The following is an 18,091-nucleotide window of genomic DNA, read 5'->3' on the forward strand; positions in this document are numbered from 1 at the left end:
CCTACCTAGCTGTCTTCTGCTCAGACCATAAAACATGCTGGTGTATCAGATCACAACCCTTTGTCATGAGAACTGAGATAAGTGGAGTGAATACTAGCTGGACCGTCGGGAGTAACGGATGCAAGGAGTTCATCTTTAGTGAGGCCAACGTTAGGCTTTTTAGAGTCATGAACTCTCATGTGTAAATCTTGAAGGAAGTTATATACACTTTCCATGTTTATAAGACCTGAAGACAGGATTAATTTCTGCTGTTTAGTAGCATGGTGTGCTGCAGTTCCAACTCTGGCCAAATCAAAATGTTCCCAAAAATGCATCTCAGCCCCTGAAAGTTACGCGTAATTTTAAAATGCTTTTATGAAATGGTGGTGGTCTTTACTTGCTGTGTTGTTCAAGTGGGTCTTGAAAATGGCCTTCTCATATAAATATGATGATGACTTCTGGAGTTGGAAGCTTAAAAAGAACAAGTGATACAGGCACATTGTGATAATATGGTGACAGTTGACAGCAACACGTGGTAGAATGTGGAATATGTTAGGAGTTAAAAGACATTAAAGGAAAAAAGTTGTTTCAGCGTGAGCCACAGACGTACAGTGTCAACAGGGCAAACAATAGACTCAGCCATGCAATGTAAAAATGAGTTCGGCAGAAGCGAGTGAAGACGACAACCCCTGAAAGCTGTTCCCTGTACTGCCAGGCAGTTCCATAAACCATGTACCCATCTGCTGCCTGTCAGCTTACAGGTGCCTTTCGTATTTGGTGAAAAAATTCCCTTTGGGAATTTAGTAGTGTAACCGTTACTGTTTGTAGTAATGATGAGATGTCAGTCATCCAAGCAGAGTGTTTAAAAGGAAATTTCTCCTTTATGGCAGGATAATAAGCAGCTGGTGACAGTTTTACATAAAACAGGATAAAGCTTTGCAGATGAGAAATCAGAGAAATCTTTTTCCTAGTTCATGTATGCACATTACGTTTGTACTGGGTTGAGTTGTGAATTCTTTTGTTTTGTTTTGTTTTGACTGAGAAGAGTCACTAGCATCTTTTGCAGAAAATAAAGAGCTAAACTGTAGCCACTCTCTGTGAGCACACTGGAAGAGATACAGAGCAGCGAGTAGACAGGCAGCATGTCGAAGTACACCCTGGCTGCCTGGGCAGCAGAGCGGACTGTGCCATCGTGCCAGGGCTCCTGACCTGTGGCACTTGTCTGCAGTAGCCCCTGCAGACCCCAGCGCTCCAGGTTCCCAGTGGGGAATGAGCATCAGAAAGGGGATCCAAGGAGTCTTTCTGCCTCCTGCCCCCTACAGCAGTGTTGGAGAAGACCAAAAGCCACATCAGTAGAACAGGTGTCAAAATTGTCGCTCTTTGCCTCCCTAGGTATAGGGACATAACATGCTGATGCGGCATGCCTGCTGCACATTGTAAAACCACCGGGTACTGTGTCAGAGCTGCTTTTCTCCTTTCCACCCTCCCAGGATGTCTCTGGCACACAAGTGTACCAGCGAACCCTGAGTTTGTATCTGATTTCAGTTTGTAAACTCAGCTCTTACTCATTTTTATCATGGCAAGCTAAATCTTTTAATGATTCTGGTAGGTACTTCCACATTTCATTGTTAGCTTGGGCTTGAAGAAGTGAAAGTCTCAGTAACCATTAGCAAGATACTGCCTGGAAAAAAGTAAGAAGAAGTTTCACTTTGCATACCATCAGTCAGGTGTGTTAGATACTGCTTTGATAAATAACTGCGTTGCAGGAAGCCAAAGCTCTGTTGCGGGTGTCATGGGTGATATGGAGCATAAGCTTCCGACATGTTCCTATGCCATTTATAGCAGACTGATCCTCTCAGGTTTTCTCATGTCCTTCAGTGAAGGAAACGGTTTGTAGTCCTGTTTCCAAATAAATTCATAGGATACATGCACATAATGTTTTTTCCCCACAGGATAACTCCGAGAGCTGGCAAAGGTTCCAGGTCTTAGTATGTTGGGTTCAGAGGTTCTTTCCTCTATACTTTGTCTGCTCTCCCTTAAATCTGCCATTACATTTAATCTTTTCTTTTTCTCATGGGTAACCAAAAAAAAGAAGGTTGGAGGCACAAGCTCTGGTCTTATGAGCATGCATCGTTGCTGACCAACGCTTTAGTTTGTCTACCAAGGAATATTCTTCAAAGTAAAATTTTCTAGGTTCCTTTTCTCAGAGGCCTTTGCTTTATTTCCCCAATGTGGGACAAAACCTGTTGAATTTGAGATAGTAACTCTCATCTTCCAGGGTCTCAGACAAGAGCCTGCTTTTCTCTCAGAAGACTAATCCTGCAAACCACTCACTGTGAGAGACAAGGCAAACTTTCTTCCCTCTTGTGTGCCTAGCTGGCTTCCTACACTCCTGAGCTCTCTAGATCATCAATACGAGCACCATACATAAAAGGGGGTTTTTTGCCTGACTCCCAAAGAATCTCTCACTCCAGCTGAGTTATTTGCTGGCTAAAACCAGTTCTTCTAAGAATAGTATATCTTCGATTCATCACCTGAACTATGTAAATGGGGCTGAATCCAAATCTTCTTAAAAGGAAAGCTACTCTCGATGAAGCTGTATTTGGGCAGAGCATGTCCACTAAGTCAGCCAGGCTGGCTCGTGCCAGTAGGCTGACGTGAGAGGCACGGGCTTTCACCCACAAAAGTTGAGTGGCAGAGGAAAGCTCCTGATTTGTAAAACTGCTAATTTTTTTTTCTTTTATAGGAAAGATATCCTAATGTGGCTCCAGAAATAAGATTGTAGACGTGATTTTAATGAACTAACCACTGAATTAGTTGAGCATATCTATACAGAAAGTATAAGGGAATGTAGAAGCCTACATGCTTTTCACTTTCCAAGTCTCCCGTAGACCAAAAAATGGTAAAAGTATGCAGCTGACAGTGAAGATGTTTTAGGTATTCTCTCTTGATTTAACAGCTTATGTCTTATGCAAAAGTTGGACAGTTGGCAATTTAAAATGACAGACAGTGGGTTTTTTTCCTTTTTTATCTTGGAAACAATGCAAAATATCTGAACATGGTTGCTTTAGGTCAGATGCTACACCTGTCCCTTTCTCCCCTCTCCTGTTTTCTACACTGTCTCTGTTACAAGATCTCTTGCACATGGTGCTGTTGAAATCACAGAGTAAGTAAGATCTGGAAGTCTGCAGACGTACAGATCTGCTCATCCATCTTCAAGAAGGATGAATTCAAAACTGCAGAGAGCGCTGCGAAAAGCATTGTGAGACAGCTGTTCTTGTTCAGCCTAGCAAAACGGAGCCTGAGAGCCTAAGTGTGTTTGATGAATGTAACAAGTTGGTATATAGCCAGGAGAGAGCATGGCTAAAGGACAATGCTGGCACAAGTAGAAAGGAATAAACAGTGCCTTGAAATACATTTAGACTGGAAATTAAAGGAAGCTTTCTAACAATTAGAATGGGTCTTTTCTTGAACAGAATTCTAGTAGCAATAGCAGGAACAAAAAATAGAGCTGGTTAAATCTGAAGTTTATGAAAGGATTTGTATGTGTTGACCACCTGCATCAGCACAGTCAATGAGTCCAAAAAAAGAGACAAAAGACAACTTGTCTTGCCCTGTGTCCCATGTTTCTGAATGACAGCTTCCTGGGTTTTGATTAATCAAAACACAGCTCTCTGCATAGGCTGGAAAGGAAACTCATGATTCTCAAAACTCTTACTGAGGTTCATTTTGCGGGGAGTCATTCCGCAAAAGACAACAAATCATACTTTATTCCCAACTTCCATTTTACATAGTGTTACTCTACTGAGTTGCGCTCATCTTTCAGGAGAAGGGTGCTTTGCAGTTGATGTAGATTATATGCTTGTGCTGCAGCACTACTGGTTTTCTGTGAGCTAGCTTCATGTCACTGCTTTAGCTGTAGAAACAAAAATACCAGTACTGTATGACAAAATCCTGGGGTAGAAAAGCTTTGGCCTTCAGTTCCTTAGAAGTTGACAAAAGTAAAGAAGAAATTCTTGTATTATACAACCCAGTTATGTATGGCTTCTGAAACTATGCCCAGGATTTTCATAGGTCCATTTGGTCCAGAGTTTGCAAAAGGTCCCACATTTAGTTTCCAGAATAAGTAATCTGATTTTCTGGTGCATATGGCACACTGGCATCTCTCTGAAAGTCTTTGAGATTTGATGAGTCCCCACAAGAGCTGTTGTATACTGAGTACTTTGTAACCCTGACCATCATTTAGGTGTGTACGTGAGAACACAGTTTTTTTGAGAGTCTGGCCGCAATCACAATTTCTGGGAAAAAGAAAATCTGGTCTCAAAGTGAGCTTTCTTGAAAATCTGGCCTTTGGAAAATTTATTCTAAACATAAACATATTATTGATCCAAATGCTTAATGAGACTAACATTTGCTTTGCTTTCCTATTTAAAGAGTAATTTGTAGGCAGATTGCTTTTACAGCAGATATCTTGATCAAGACAGCAGTGAATAAAAGATATTCCTATCCGATGGTCTTTTGGAGACCTTTTGTTAACAGGTCAGTTCATGATGAACAGATATCTACATTAAGAAAAACAACAGCAATAAAAATACATTGCAGCTGGTACTGAGTTACCTGGGGGATTGGCTTGAACAAATAGATGGGTCTGAACTGATTCAGATGCCTCCTTGTTTTGGCAAAAGATGCAAAAGAAAGAGCAGGCATGAAGACCAAGGGTCCATATTCAGGCAGAACCCCCTTAGGGAGGTACAATTACAACGTAATTGTATCTCAAGCCATTTATAGACATCAGACCATCCCTGTCACTGTTAACGATCAAGCCACTGTTGCCGTTAATATTTTTTTTAATTACTACAGTAATTATGCATATACCAGGAATTTATTTTAGTGTCTTATATAAATGCAGAAAAACACAAAAAAGTTCCAATGGACTTGCAGTAAAAGAGAGGACACTGTGGTTAGGCACTGAAAAACAAGAGGGGACCAGACCAGAATAAAAAGCACAATGCCAGCAGCCTAAAAATTGTCAGCTTTGGCATCACAGCAGAGGGGAGTTTGAGGGACAACAGTCAGTGAATGTTCACAAAGCCTGAGGGGCAGCAGAGGAAAAGCAATGAAAAGCATCTGTTTCAAAACTTGGCTTGTCGCTGGCAAAAGCTGGTGTAAAGGACTGGTCAGGTAGGAACTGGAAATCTGTATCTCAAGAGTAAATGAGAAACAATAGTTCGAGTAAGATCAGACTGACACTGAGGGCAGTCAGGTTTATATCTGATGAAATGAAAAAGATGAAGCTAACAAAGATAAAAATGGCAAAGCTAATAAGATGCCAAGAGGAATGATATGGTCAGAGGCAATCATCTTCACCACAGCTTTCCTCATGGCTATGAGCAAAAAGAAGATTCATTGGTCAAGGCCAAGAAAAGGGCATGTATGTAATTAAGGGGCAGTCAAGACTCGATGAGAGCTGTAACTATCTGAGCAGATAGGATGCTGCTGGGCAGAAAGAGTCTGCCAGTCTTTGGTATGATGTACATAACAGTATGGAAAGAGCTGTCCGAGATAAAGATGATATCCCAGTGATGGCAAGGTATTTCAGTTAAAATTAATGTTATATAAATTGCCAGTTTTAATCACAACTGAAGTCTGCAAGCAAGAACTTTGATGTGAATGAACTGTTCCAATTTTGTTTTTCATTTATAGTTTTTAGTTATTTCTCTAAAGAAAATTTGAAAATTATTAGTTGGTTGTCACCAAGGTGTGTTTATTTGCAACTAAGTAAAGCTTTAGCCTTGTATTTTCTACTTTTTTTCCTGAATCAGAAGATAAATTCTAATACACATTGTTTAATCAGTCATATAGTTTAATGTAGATTGACTGAGATTCTAAATAATTGCACTGTATTACTTTAGATATGGTGAATGGTGTATTTCTTTTTACTAGGTTATTGTTCTCTTTTTAATATTTTCTCTACTAATATGACTCGAAACAAAACACAGTAATGGTGTATAAGTACACAGGTTTTAAATTCTTTCTTATTAGTAAATAAAGTTTTAGCATGCTGGACCCATAAGTCAAAGGTATATCAAAGAATTGTTTATACTTAAAATTCTTTCTGATCATCATGTCCTTCAAGATCTTCAAAATACAAAATCTTATATTCTCTTGCCATGTTTGTTATTAATGGAATTAAAATTTTAAAATGTCCTGCTTTTTCAGAATTAAATCAGTTTTTCAACTTTGAATGAAGGTAGGTAGAATTTCACAAGGAGATGCTTTTTGCTATAAAAGGGGAGCAGAATGTAACAAATATGTTATGTTTCTTTCTTCTTCAAAAGCCTTTCTCTGGTCCAGAGTTCTTCCTCTGGAAAACAAGGAGGCAGTACAAGAACCTGTACTCAAAAGAATCTGTTTGAAAGCTGGAAAAGCTTGCGATGCAATGGGTCTTGCAAAACATTAGCAAAAACATATTAGTCTATAATGGACTGGAAATAAAGGAGGAAGAGACTGGACAGTTAATGTTAATTCCTTCAGTTCATGAAGAGACATGTGTGTGCATGTTGCTTTTAATAACTGCAGGTGATGCATTAGGTTCATGTTAACAAGCCTTAAGCTAGAGGTTGAAAAGGCTTTGTTTATGAGATGAAGAATGTCATTGTTGTCCAACACATTATTTGTTTTTCATCTACTAATCTTAAGATGAAAAGGTGCTGCTTATCTCTTGGGAATCTTTTACATGGGAAGCAAGAGAGCAAGGAACAGACAGGAGATCCAGAAATGGCCATTGAATGTGTGGAAGAGTGAGGCTTTAATAGGAACATACTGCAAGAAATTAATTGGTTTCCTCTCAGGTGATAAAAGAGACTGTTAGAAGTCCTTGCAGTATTTGCTTGGATCCTTTCTTCCCCAACCACTGTAGTTTTTAGTAACATGCAAATAAAGCCCTTCTGATTCTGATGGTATGCTGTTGCTTTTATAATATCCTTTTTCTGGAAGGTTTAGGAAGGCTATCTTGAGACCGAATGGGCACAGAGTTGGTGTAATTGAATAGGTAAAGATTCCCGTCTGGGAACTTTAGCTGTTCCCATCTGGGAACAGCTAGTCTTACAACCATAGCGATTATGTTACAAAATTTTATGTTGACTATAAATGGCTCACCTACATTAACATTACAGTTGGTATTAGGCGTGCACTTTTGAAGTGCATTTCCTGGTCATCCCCACTTACCCTTCCTTGGTTTGCAGAGCACACAAGCCAGGTTTCTTTTGGATGAAGCTAAGCCAAAAGATACATTTGGGAACTTGTGCTCCCACTACTACTGGGCATGCCATCTACAGAACTGGCCTGAAGCTAGTCCAAAGTCAAGTCTCCTGAAATGCACATTGTGGACATTGGGTCCTCAGTGCTACCTCTTTCACTCTACAGAGCCATTCCTGTTGCATGACACAATGTAGATACAGTCCAAATTCCCATTGACTAAGGAACTGCTGATTCTTGAAAGTGCAATCTTGTTAACAGTACCCAAAGAGCTTGCAGGAGAGGAGGCCATTCCCATGGTAAATGATACCCTATTTGATTTAGCTTCATCTCTTTCTGAAGAGTAGAAATACTCTGGGGAAGATACCCAAAATAAAGTTGCTGTGAGCAAGCAGTCTGCAGCTTAGGACAATGGGTTGCTTCAGGGGAAAATTTCAGCTGCATAGCCATATTTGAACCCGTGGCTGAGAGAATGGCCCTGTTCACATTCAGATTCACATGAATCTGAGTTTTATAGCCTGCTGATCTCAGAGGGCTGGAAAGAAGCCGAGGGAATTTGTTAGAGGAGTAAATGGCATTTCCCTTGTTTAGTTTGCAGCCAGTAGTCTAGTTGGGGATACTGAACATTAAGGATGATCCTTGGAGGTCTAGAATAGATGATACTGAGAGAAGTGTCTGGCAGAAATCTTCCATGAGAAGGACTTGAATTGAGATGGACGGTAGTTTTTTTCTGAGATAATACTTCAATAAGAGGCAAAAGATGAAGAAGTTTCTCCTGATTCCCAAGAGCTCAAGCAGCAAAAAGTAGTCATTGTTGTCAGGCTTGCTGTTGAATGTACGTGGCGTATATCTGTGTCAGTTGGCTTCTGTTCACTTTCTTATCCATAGAGAGCACTACTGATCACTGCCCAGAAATACCGGCATCCCATGCTCCACCACTACCCAAGCCTAAGCCTAAGTCTAAAAAAGCTCCACTGCCACCAAAAAATGCTATTGCTGCTTCCACCACCACCAGCCATAAGAGTAACGAAGCACCTCATGCTAAAAAAAAGGGAAAGGCTCCTGCTAAGCAGCCTCCTCTCCCACCGCCCAAGCCAACAAGTCACAGTGCAAATCGAGAAGCTGGTGAGTACTGCACAGGCAGTGCCAGTTACGGTGGGTGCATGTGCATGGAGGTGCTTGGCTTGGTCTTACAATAACTTCTGCCTTTGTACATAGCAGGGTTACTAAAGAGCATGCCATGGATGTTTTTAGCTAGCTTCCTGCTGAGCTCTGGTTCTGCTGTCTGCAAACACTCCAGACAGCGGACAAATCACTTAGCTGTTTAATGAACCTATGCACAACACCAAGCACGTCAGAGACTATATTGAATTCCCAGCTCAAGTGTGAATGCTGGCAACAAAATGACCCAGAGAACTGCTGAAGAATCAGCAGGGAAAAAGGTGACTTCTGAAACCAAACATATGAGTTGCCCAAAGTAAAACTACCTTGGTATTGCTGTAACTTTCTGCTGGAAATATCTACTATTCTGATTAATTTGACAAGATTACAAGATCTCAAAGAAGTAAAGGATAAAACCATGAAGACATCTTTAAAGACTGTTGAGTAGCAGTTGTTTTAGCTGAAAAAAAACCCAAAACAACAAACTATAACTCCTTAGAAATGGCCAGGCTTCCCTGAGCTGGTTGGTGGCTTGCTGTGATTCTGAATGCGCACTGGAAATGGAAAATGTCCATCATCAGGCACATAGCAGATGTGTTTATCACTACACTTTCAAACCGAAATTCAGCAGTGATGTTAGATTAAAGATTATAGGTAGCTGTTCTTAAGGTACTGATCTCGAGTTTGAATGGTTGTGACTTAGACGATGACCAAAATGAAAACATCAAATACAATTTGAACACAAGCGATATTATGATGAATGGACTGTGCATTGGCCAACTTATACAAGCCTTGTGTTTTCAATCCTCTGTCAGTCTTTCAAAGCCCTTCAGTCCCTCCAGTTTTCTCTCCAAGTATACCTCTTCATAGCTTGTACATTTTGGCATGTTTTATATTTGAAGCACACAGAAGAGGACTGTTTGAAAACATTGCAAGACTACTAGAGTTACAATAATAACTTTGCCATAAAATATCCATTAACTTGGTATTAACTGTCCCTACTACATCAGACAGCCCCAAGAATAAATATTTTGAAAACCCAGAATTTGTTGCTTGTATTTCACATTCAGCTGGAAAACTCAGTTCTTCCCAGGTGAAGGAACCTTGTAACAGCAGACCTTTGAGAAATAAAACAACCCATCACATAAAGAAATGTCTAGACCAATGGTTGGTAACAAGCTCTCAGGTATCTCAGTTCTTAAATTAAAATACATTCAGATTCCAGATTTGTCTTTTAGTAGCCTTGCTGAAATGTTATGCAATGCTTGAGACCATATGGGTATAAAATATATCAATATATCCCTTATATAAAAGAGTACATATTCTACTGGTAATTTCTTCCAACATTAGGTACATTGTGTTCATTTGAAGTAGGGCAATACTTAATAAATAGAGCTGATGGGGAGCAGTATTTAGTACAAGAGGTTTATCAGATCCCCGTGAAAGTGAACACATGATGCAGCCAGTGATCCAGTCCCATGAAGGAGAAGAGGAATGCGAGTACCAGCTGAGCTGTGGCTCTCCTGAGGGCACCACAGCAGGTTTCCAAACTGAAATAGTGGAGTTGGGAGAAGGCGGGACTTAAACGTAAGCATGGACATGTGCCAAAAGGCAAGTCACAGCCATGAAATTTTTCATTTAAACAAAATTCAAATCTTCTACTGAAAAAGAGGCATGACAGAAAATTGTCAGCCAGCCCAGTCAAAGGCAACAATAGCAATAGCACTTTTGACCCACGTGGAAGCGTAGGAGGGATTTTCCCTGGGAGAAATCTTTCAAGTTGCTGTATCTGATTGCAGGTCCAAAAAGGTTTTGAGAATAATGTAAGGGTTTTTTCAATGGAAACATCTTTTGACATTTTCCCAGCAGCAATTACAGTGTGGCTGTATATATGTATTATGCTGGTGTTCTTAAGTCTAAGCATGTAACTGGTTCTGTTGACCTCCAGCCTGTGTTTAAGTGCTTTGCTGGATCAGAACCAGAGCCCTTTCTTACTACCATCCACTTACTCAGTAAGGTTTCTGCTAAATAATATGCAGGTTGGAGCCACCATCTATTTCCACTGCAATTACGAACTGCTGCCTATACCATTTCTTGGCTTCCTTTTGGTTTGCCGGCAAGTTAAGTCAGTGATTTGTAGTTGATGTGGATGATTAGTGCAATATCAGTAGATTCCATACTGTGCCCTTTACACTTACTTTGCAGCACAAAGAGGGACAGTGATTTGCCTGAAGTCATGAGTTTCTGCGGATTTTTCCAGATGTGCTGAAAGCCTCACAGCACTCTAAATGTTTATAAACCATAACATTCAGCTACACAAGAGAACAGTATAATGTGTCTTCTGAATTATTTTCCATCTTCTTTGAGACTGAGAACAGTCTCACTGTGAAAGCTATTTTTATATCGTGAGCTTATTATGGCCAGTATCTGTATTTTGGTTCTATCCTAATCTGCTGGGGGTTTGTTTTTATTTAAATGCTTATAAATAAAGTAGGCTTTTCAGCAGATTTCTATTACAGCTTTCTGTTTTACTCAGTAAGCTTAGCCGCAAGGCTGCTATGTAGCTTTATAATGCTTTTATTTGTTCTCTTGAGGTTAATGCGTTTTTATTACAGCAGAAGTGTTTGAGTTGGATGCATTTTGATGAAAAGGACTGAATCGTTAAGATGGTTGTCATTTTTATTGCTTTTTAAATGAAAGTCAGAAGCCTGAAGCTCCCAGTCCAGATGATGGGTGCATCAACACAGCAATCAGAAATGTGACTGGAATGCACATGGGCATGCAAGCTAGCTGAAATCTCTTGCAAACTTGGGCATTGATACATATATGCTTCAATATAGTAAGTATCACAGGATTAAACAGCAGCATCACTGGCCAGCTTGTACAGCTACTGTCAAAACCTCGTGTCACTACATTTTCAAGGCTACCTGAGTTGGTCACTGGTAAGACGAAGACCTCCAGTATATACAGGAGGCCTTCAGTGCCTCCTCCCTTATGGAGATCAGTTGTGCAGAGTGAGATCAGTGGTTTCTGCCTCTGTTTTATGGAGATGCCCAGCTGGACCTGAAAGTACATCTTGTTTTGCTGTCCTCTGCTGCTTGCCGTTACCTAGGAGCACACCACTTGCAATAACATTGTGAAAGGTAATTAACTGATGTCCGTAATGGTCCTTAGGTATTCATTGAAAAGCATAAGGAAAATCATGGTGTTCTCCTAGTGCTCAGACCAAAAATTCACATAACAGAAAAGGTCAGGCAGTTTTCTCTGTCTGGTAGCAATTTTTTTAAATAGGGCACTAAACACATTTGGAATAAGTAGTGGACTTTTTAGATGACATCCAGGCAAGTTGTAATGGGCCAATGCAGAATGCTAGAATCAAACTCTCACCCATTTGTGAGCCTGATCCCCTCCACTGTTCTTGGGCAAGTAGTCATCGTTTCAGTTTTTCCCACCTCAAAGGTGAAATTTGCAGTGCAACATTTACGTGTCTCAAGCATATAGATGAAGGATTGTAGAAGTATCAAATGTAATTTTTTCATTTTTTAAATATCAGCAGACATCAATCCATGCAGAAAGAACGGTGCAAAAAATCGTATAGTTGCAAGACTGTAAAATGCTTTATCTTTTCTTATTTTAGCTAGTTCCTCTCATGCAAAAAAACCGCCAGTCTCCAAGTCCTCTTCATCACCATCTCCTTCGTCCACATCATCTCATCCCAAAGCCTCTAAGGAGACTTCCAGCAAATCGGGCACATCAGGGACTCCCAGGGGCAAGAAGAAACCTGGGAAACAGTCAGCCCCACGAACAGCGCCGGATGGGGCTGCTTCTCCCCCCTCAGGTGCCACAGCCAACAGGTTGGAAGCGAAGGCAGAAAAACCCGAGCCTGAGCAACCTTCCATAGTAATTTCTGAAACGGAGGACGCAGACCAACCGAGCAAGCTCGTTGTCCCCCCTCCTCCCACCACTGCCCCTCCTCCACCTCCACTTCCACTTCCTTTTCCTGCTGCCGCTGGTCAGCCCGCTCTCTCCTCAGATGCCCAGGACGTGTCAGAGGGCTGCGTGGCAGGGCCAGCCATCCCCGGGTCAGATACTAAACCTCTTCTCCAGACTGAGCATGGCACAGACGAGAGCCTGAGCGGTACGGCCCTAGACAGCGGTCCAGATGCTAGCGGAGAAGACGCAAAAAGGTAAGACGGTACGGCTGCCATGGGCAAGGGGTCAGGCGCACAGCCAAGGAGGCCGCATTTCTTCTCGTAAGGGACGCTGTAGGCGCATGGGTATCTCTTCTGTTTCTTCTGCTGACTGGTAACAGTTCGTGTCCTTTTCTTGGAGGCCCAGAGCAGTGCTGCGTCCCAGCACAATTTGTTCTTCGCCTCTCTTCGAGCCGTTCGCCTGCAGTACCTCGTGTTTCCCCAGAAGGTCATTGCTCATAACCTGCCTCCCTCGTCGTTGCGTGGCTTAATGTGACCGCTGTGCTCGGCAGTTCAGCTAGTAGCTGATAACACTTTTATTTCTCTCATAAAAGCAAACAAGAAGTCATGCTGAATTACAAGGGGGGTTGACTTTTTTTGTGGATATCGTTAAATATCTCACAGCTAAAGCTCTCTGAATTGAGCTATAGCTGAATTTACTCGCAGACTTGAAAATGACAGTTTCCGGCTTCGATTAGTAGGTGTTTGGTCTGTCACTCCCTAATAGCTTGTCTAAGTCTCAGATACTATAAAATCTAGTCAAGAGCAAGGTCATAATTACATTTTTTAAGCAAAACAGTTGGCAGCAAAAAAGAAACTGGCTTATTGATCTGTCTTCTCCCTGTCACGAGAATCGGCATCTTTCATAAAAACCCAAGAGAGTTTAGTCTAGATGCCAGTGCCTAGAGACTTTCCTTTAAATTCTTGCTGGTATCTCTGTTCCAGCATTACATTCCTGTGCTGCATCTCCCCTTGCTCAACCCTTCCTTTACATGAAGATCTTCCCAAGGCAGAGAGCACTCTGCTGCCGATTTCCATGTTCATCAGTGATGGACATGAACAGTTTGGACTCAACAGCAGTAAAACTGTATTTACAATAAATAGAGTTAGGCTTCCAGAATAGGAAGCTTTGCACTCCCATCCGCTCTCTGACTCGTCCTCTCACCCCTGACTTTATGAGCTGTTTTTTCTCTTCTTAGTAGCTTTTATGTACTATTGGTTCCATCCCACAAGAAATAAAAAAGAATTAGGATTTTTCTTTATACAGACTTTGCAGCACGTCATTCCAGACTGTTTGCATCTTTTTTCCTAACGTACATACATATAGATACATATACACGTATGCATACTTTATATATATTTTATATATGTATGTTTTTTAGAAAGAGAGAGGTTAGAGTAACAGAACTTTTGTTTTCATACTTTCTTATACAGTCTGTCTCCCATTTGTGTTCTGTGCTGCTTGTATTGTATGTGACACCATGTCTGCTTCTGAATTAACAGCTTGGCTACCAAAGAAGACCAAGAAGCGGAGGCACCTGACCAGGCACACTCTGAACTGGTGGAGGAGGCTTTTGATGCTGCTGCCCCTCCTGAGAGTGAAAGTAGCAGAGAGAGCCACAGCAGCGACTCGGACTCTGACGGACCGATACTGTACACAGATGATGATGATGATGACGATGATGATAATGCAAGTGCTGAAAGTAAGCCCCTGAGAAGAAGGGAAGGGGTGGCCACCTTCGGATATATCTAATATAAGTGTTTAGCCTGGGCTGGCTCAGAGAGCCTACTAAGCTGCTGTGATTGCATCCAGATTGCTAACTGGATCTTACTGTTTGAGTGTAGTCCAAAGACATCTACACCCAGTGAGATTTTTCTACAACTGCCTCCGTTAAATTGTGGCAAGAGGGCAAAGGCTTTGGGATGGAGCTGCTAGCAAGCACATCAGTCTATGGGTGATTCTGTTCCAGGATTTGGTTCTCTAGCAGGGCATCCCACTGAGAAGTTGCAGGCTACGTTTTGCACATTGCGTTACGTGAGCATGCCTGACCCATGCTAGTGCAAAGTAAAGAGAGGAGGGTATGGCTGCATGGAATGGTTTTAGATGATTTAATATTTTACCACTACTGAAAAATGAGTGTCCCACTTCTCCCAGACAATTGTGATCAGAAACCTGCTGGGGCCTGTGCAATGGTGGGAGCAGATCAAGCATTGCATGGATGGGAGTGGAGGTGGGAGGAGCAGGTTCAGGATAACATGAGGATGGAGCAAGGCCTCCACATTAGGGCATCAATGAGCCATTGATTGGCTTGCCTATGTCATGAACCTCTACTGTTAAAGCACCAGTGTAGCTTTCAACTGAATTGCACTAGAAATCCCAGAGCTTCTTGTGGGAGTAACAGGCAGGGATGGACAACAGAGGAGGCCGTCAGTCAGCAGCTTCACTGTCTGAAAGTCATCTGTTCCTCTTTTGATCAGGGTGTTTTTAAGCATTGGAGCACCTTAGCGGACAGAGTAGATCACAGTGGATTACTTCTAAGTTTACAGCTTTGAAATTTCACCTGGCATCATGGCTGTATCATCATCATATATCACTTGGCAGAAGTCCTTGCTGCTGCTGAAGGGGCTTGTGCTGCCCATCCTCTCCTTCATCCCTGCTCCCAGCTGTTCCTTTTTCCCTTAGGCCAGCGCTCATATTTGTTTTTGCAGTGGTGGTTGGTTTTCAGTAGAATTAGTCCCCTGATCCAGCTCACCACATGGTTGCACCTTTGCTCAGAGCAAAGGAGGTGGCAGCAACAACCTGTCAGGGGTAGAGAGGAGGGCAGTTCTACCCCTACCACCGGCAGGATGGCCTTATGTCAGAATAAAATGACCGCCAAACCATGGCTTGAGAGCCTTGCCTACAGCCATTCAGGAGGAGGTGCTTCACTGTGCTTAGTGAAGAAGGCCTGAACATGAAAGTGCTGTGTACTGAAGGGGGGTGAGGGAAAATGAACATTTTTTTTCCTTGGACAGTGGTGCAGCAGAAGGTGAAGTGCCAGCTAGCTCAAGAGGCTGAAGTCTTCTGCAGTTCTGCGTTTGGTTTGAATATGATCCAAAAATTCACATATTCAGACAGCAGCATGGTCTTAAGAGAAGTGAGCTGGGAGCCTGTGGTCTTACCAAACTATCTAATGTCATGAAAACCTGCCAACCTAGGACATATGTAGCCCCCTCGGTCAGAATATCAAGAGACAAGGGAAGGACTGAAGCCCATGAAAAATACTCTTCCTTCCACAGGTGGCTGAAGCTAATGCTGCCAAAATTGCATGGCCCTCGTCCCTGCTGTATCTGTTTTATGGAGAAACAGCTTGCTTCAGTGCCTGGGGGTTCCTGCCTAGGTTACTTTACAAGCACTCAGAGCACTTTTCCAAACTGTATTTCTTGTTTTAATTTACAAATTAGTTAAAGATGAAAAGCACTGTACAAGAACTAAGTGGTATTAGATTGAAAAAAAAATTGAAAGAATGAGGGAAAAGATGAGAGAACGAGACTAAACCATTTAAGGCTGAAGAAAAAGAGCAGCAGGTTGCTAAATATACTAAGTAGATAAATAAACCAACCTGTAATGTATCAGACTTCGAAGACACGTAAGTGTAGATTTCTCATTTTTATCCTATCACTTCACAGATGACAAGTGATGTTTGTAAAACTCTATCAATGTGGCTGGTAGCTTTTTCATCCAAGCCTTTCAGCTTTTTATTGTTGTGAACTGAGCTAAAACTATTTTTCTTTTGATGTTAATTAAAATTCCTCTCCTGCATGTGGGAACAAGGCTGCTTTGGGGAGGTATTAAAGTTCTTACTCAGAGTTTGTGTCTGTAACTTAAGCATGAATGAACTAAATCTACCCTCCTCCTCCTTTCCTCAGGCTCTTTGGCAAGTAAAATTCGTCGCAGGGATACTCTTGCTATCAAACTTGGCAACAGACCATCTAAGAAAGAATTAGAAGACAAAAACATCTTGCAGCGTACATCTGAAGAGGAGAGGCAGGAAATCAGACATCAGATTGGAACAAAGCTAGTGAGGTATCAGTGGCAGGGTAAATGTGGTTTCACTGGGCGGAGGTGGAGGAAGAGAATCAGGAACACTGGGTTCATGTTTTAAATGCAGCCCATTGTGTGGTGCAGGTTCTTAGTGGTACAACTGCCTGGAAAACAGTATTTTTATTTCTCAAAAAACATTAAAATGTCAACAATGCATTTTTGTTCTGTAGTAAACAAATCTGAGAGCTTCTGAGTTTTGGGGTTGTTTGGATTTTTTTAAAAAGAGGAAGAGAATAAGAGTGACTCTAGAATAATCAGTGCCATGGTTCAAGCTTTTTCTCGCATTGGTTGGCAGGGACTTGCATTTGTATATCCCCATCTCGGACGGAGTAGTAGTTCCTGACACAGAGCATGCCTGTGCATGTTCGTCCCTCCTGGCCCTCCCCATCCTCCTCCTGCTCTCTAACTCCTTCATTATTCATGTGCAAAAGAAACGGAGGGAGGCTGACTTTGTAGGTCAGTGTTTAGTGTTTTACTCTGCTCACCTCTGAGGCATGTCTTTCTCATGCTGTTTAACTGCTACGGGGTGTATGTTACTTTCTCTTCCTGGACTTGAGAACATTCCATAAAAAAGACTAATTTTCACTTGTGTTTTTACAAGCTTTTAAAAAAAATCCTTATAAATGTTAATTTTGGTTTTCATGGTCTCTGAGAATAGACTACAGCATGTCTGGATTTTCCCAGACCTGTCCTTGTTTCTCTTGTGCTCAGAAATGTAGTCCAGGCAGATTTAGAGGATGTCCAGTGCTTGTTGTAGATTTCCAGATACTGGGGAGTCCAGCCGGTACTGTTCCAGTACAGAGTACGGCAGTCCTGCATCAGCACTTCGAAGATGAGCTGAGTTGCTCTGTGAATCGGGGGGCTGGCTAAGTCATTTATTTCATCCCTTAACGGTAAGAGTGATACATCTATTGTGTAGAGCCCAAAGGTCATTTTTCTTCTGCTAATAAAGCGGTGTGGTTGTTATCACCTCTTTCCTGACCGAATCTCAGCTCTGGTGATCACATCCTGCTTGTTGGTGCTCCCGTGGGGGTTTGAACTGCAGAAGCTGCTCTGGTCCCTGTCCTGAGCTGCTTGCACAGGGACATTGCTGGTTCTGCTGGGAAGCTGGCACGCTCCCCGTGCACCTCTGCTTTGGTGGCAGGAGACAACATTTGTGTGTGTCAGGGCTGTTCTCATGCCTAAAATCACAACCAAGTTCGATGCCAGTTCCTTAAAAATTCCTGGCGTGGTGGTCAGCACCCAGCAGCATCGAGGTCTGATGGGAAACCTGTTCCCATAGTTTGGTCAGGGTCAGGGCAGGTCCCAGCCTGGGACTTCCTATAGCGGGAGCTGGTCACTTGGGGTAAACTTGCTGGTCCTCCTCGCCAACTCTGAAAGTCCAAGCAGGGTCTGAATGAGATGGGTTTCATGGGGCTGAAGATAATCTGTAGTGAACTGTGTGAGGTTTGCTGGACAGAGAGGCATCTATCTGTAACACATCTGCAAAATTAATTTTACTGCTGAAATTTTTCTTGCTCCTTTTCTCAAGTGAACAAGTGAACCTGTTTAGTAAACATAGAGACAATGTCAACCATGTTCTCCACTATACAAACCAGAAAATTAACATCTTGGGTTTTTTTAATGGCAGTTGTTATAT

General features: G+C 42.0%; 1 protein-coding gene across 3 annotated transcripts in view; it reads left to right on the forward strand.

Moving 5' to 3' along the window:
• PHACTR2 (phosphatase and actin regulator 2) overlaps positions 1 to 18,091 on the forward strand; it is a 143,215-nt gene that overhangs the window by 107,805 nt on the left and 17,319 nt on the right. For 2 of the 3 annotated variants that reach the window (XM_075498883.1, XM_075498884.1), the window contains exons 5-8: positions 8,125 to 8,361; positions 12,035 to 12,584; positions 13,872 to 14,071; positions 16,278 to 16,434. In XM_075498883.1, coding sequence (XP_075354998.1) covers positions 8,125 to 8,361; positions 12,035 to 12,584; positions 13,872 to 14,071; positions 16,278 to 16,434 — 1,144 coding nt within the window. The remainder of the gene's footprint in view (positions 1 to 8,124; positions 8,362 to 12,034; positions 12,585 to 13,871; positions 14,072 to 16,277; positions 16,435 to 18,091) is intronic. The other variant, XM_075498885.1, reaches the window with a different exon arrangement.

Source organism: Mycteria americana, chromosome 3 (genome assembly GCF_035582795.1).
Source record: "Mycteria americana isolate JAX WOST 10 ecotype Jacksonville Zoo and Gardens chromosome 3, USCA_MyAme_1.0, whole genome shotgun sequence".
Classification (NCBI taxonomy): domain Eukaryota; kingdom Metazoa; phylum Chordata; class Aves; order Ciconiiformes; family Ciconiidae; genus Mycteria; species Mycteria americana.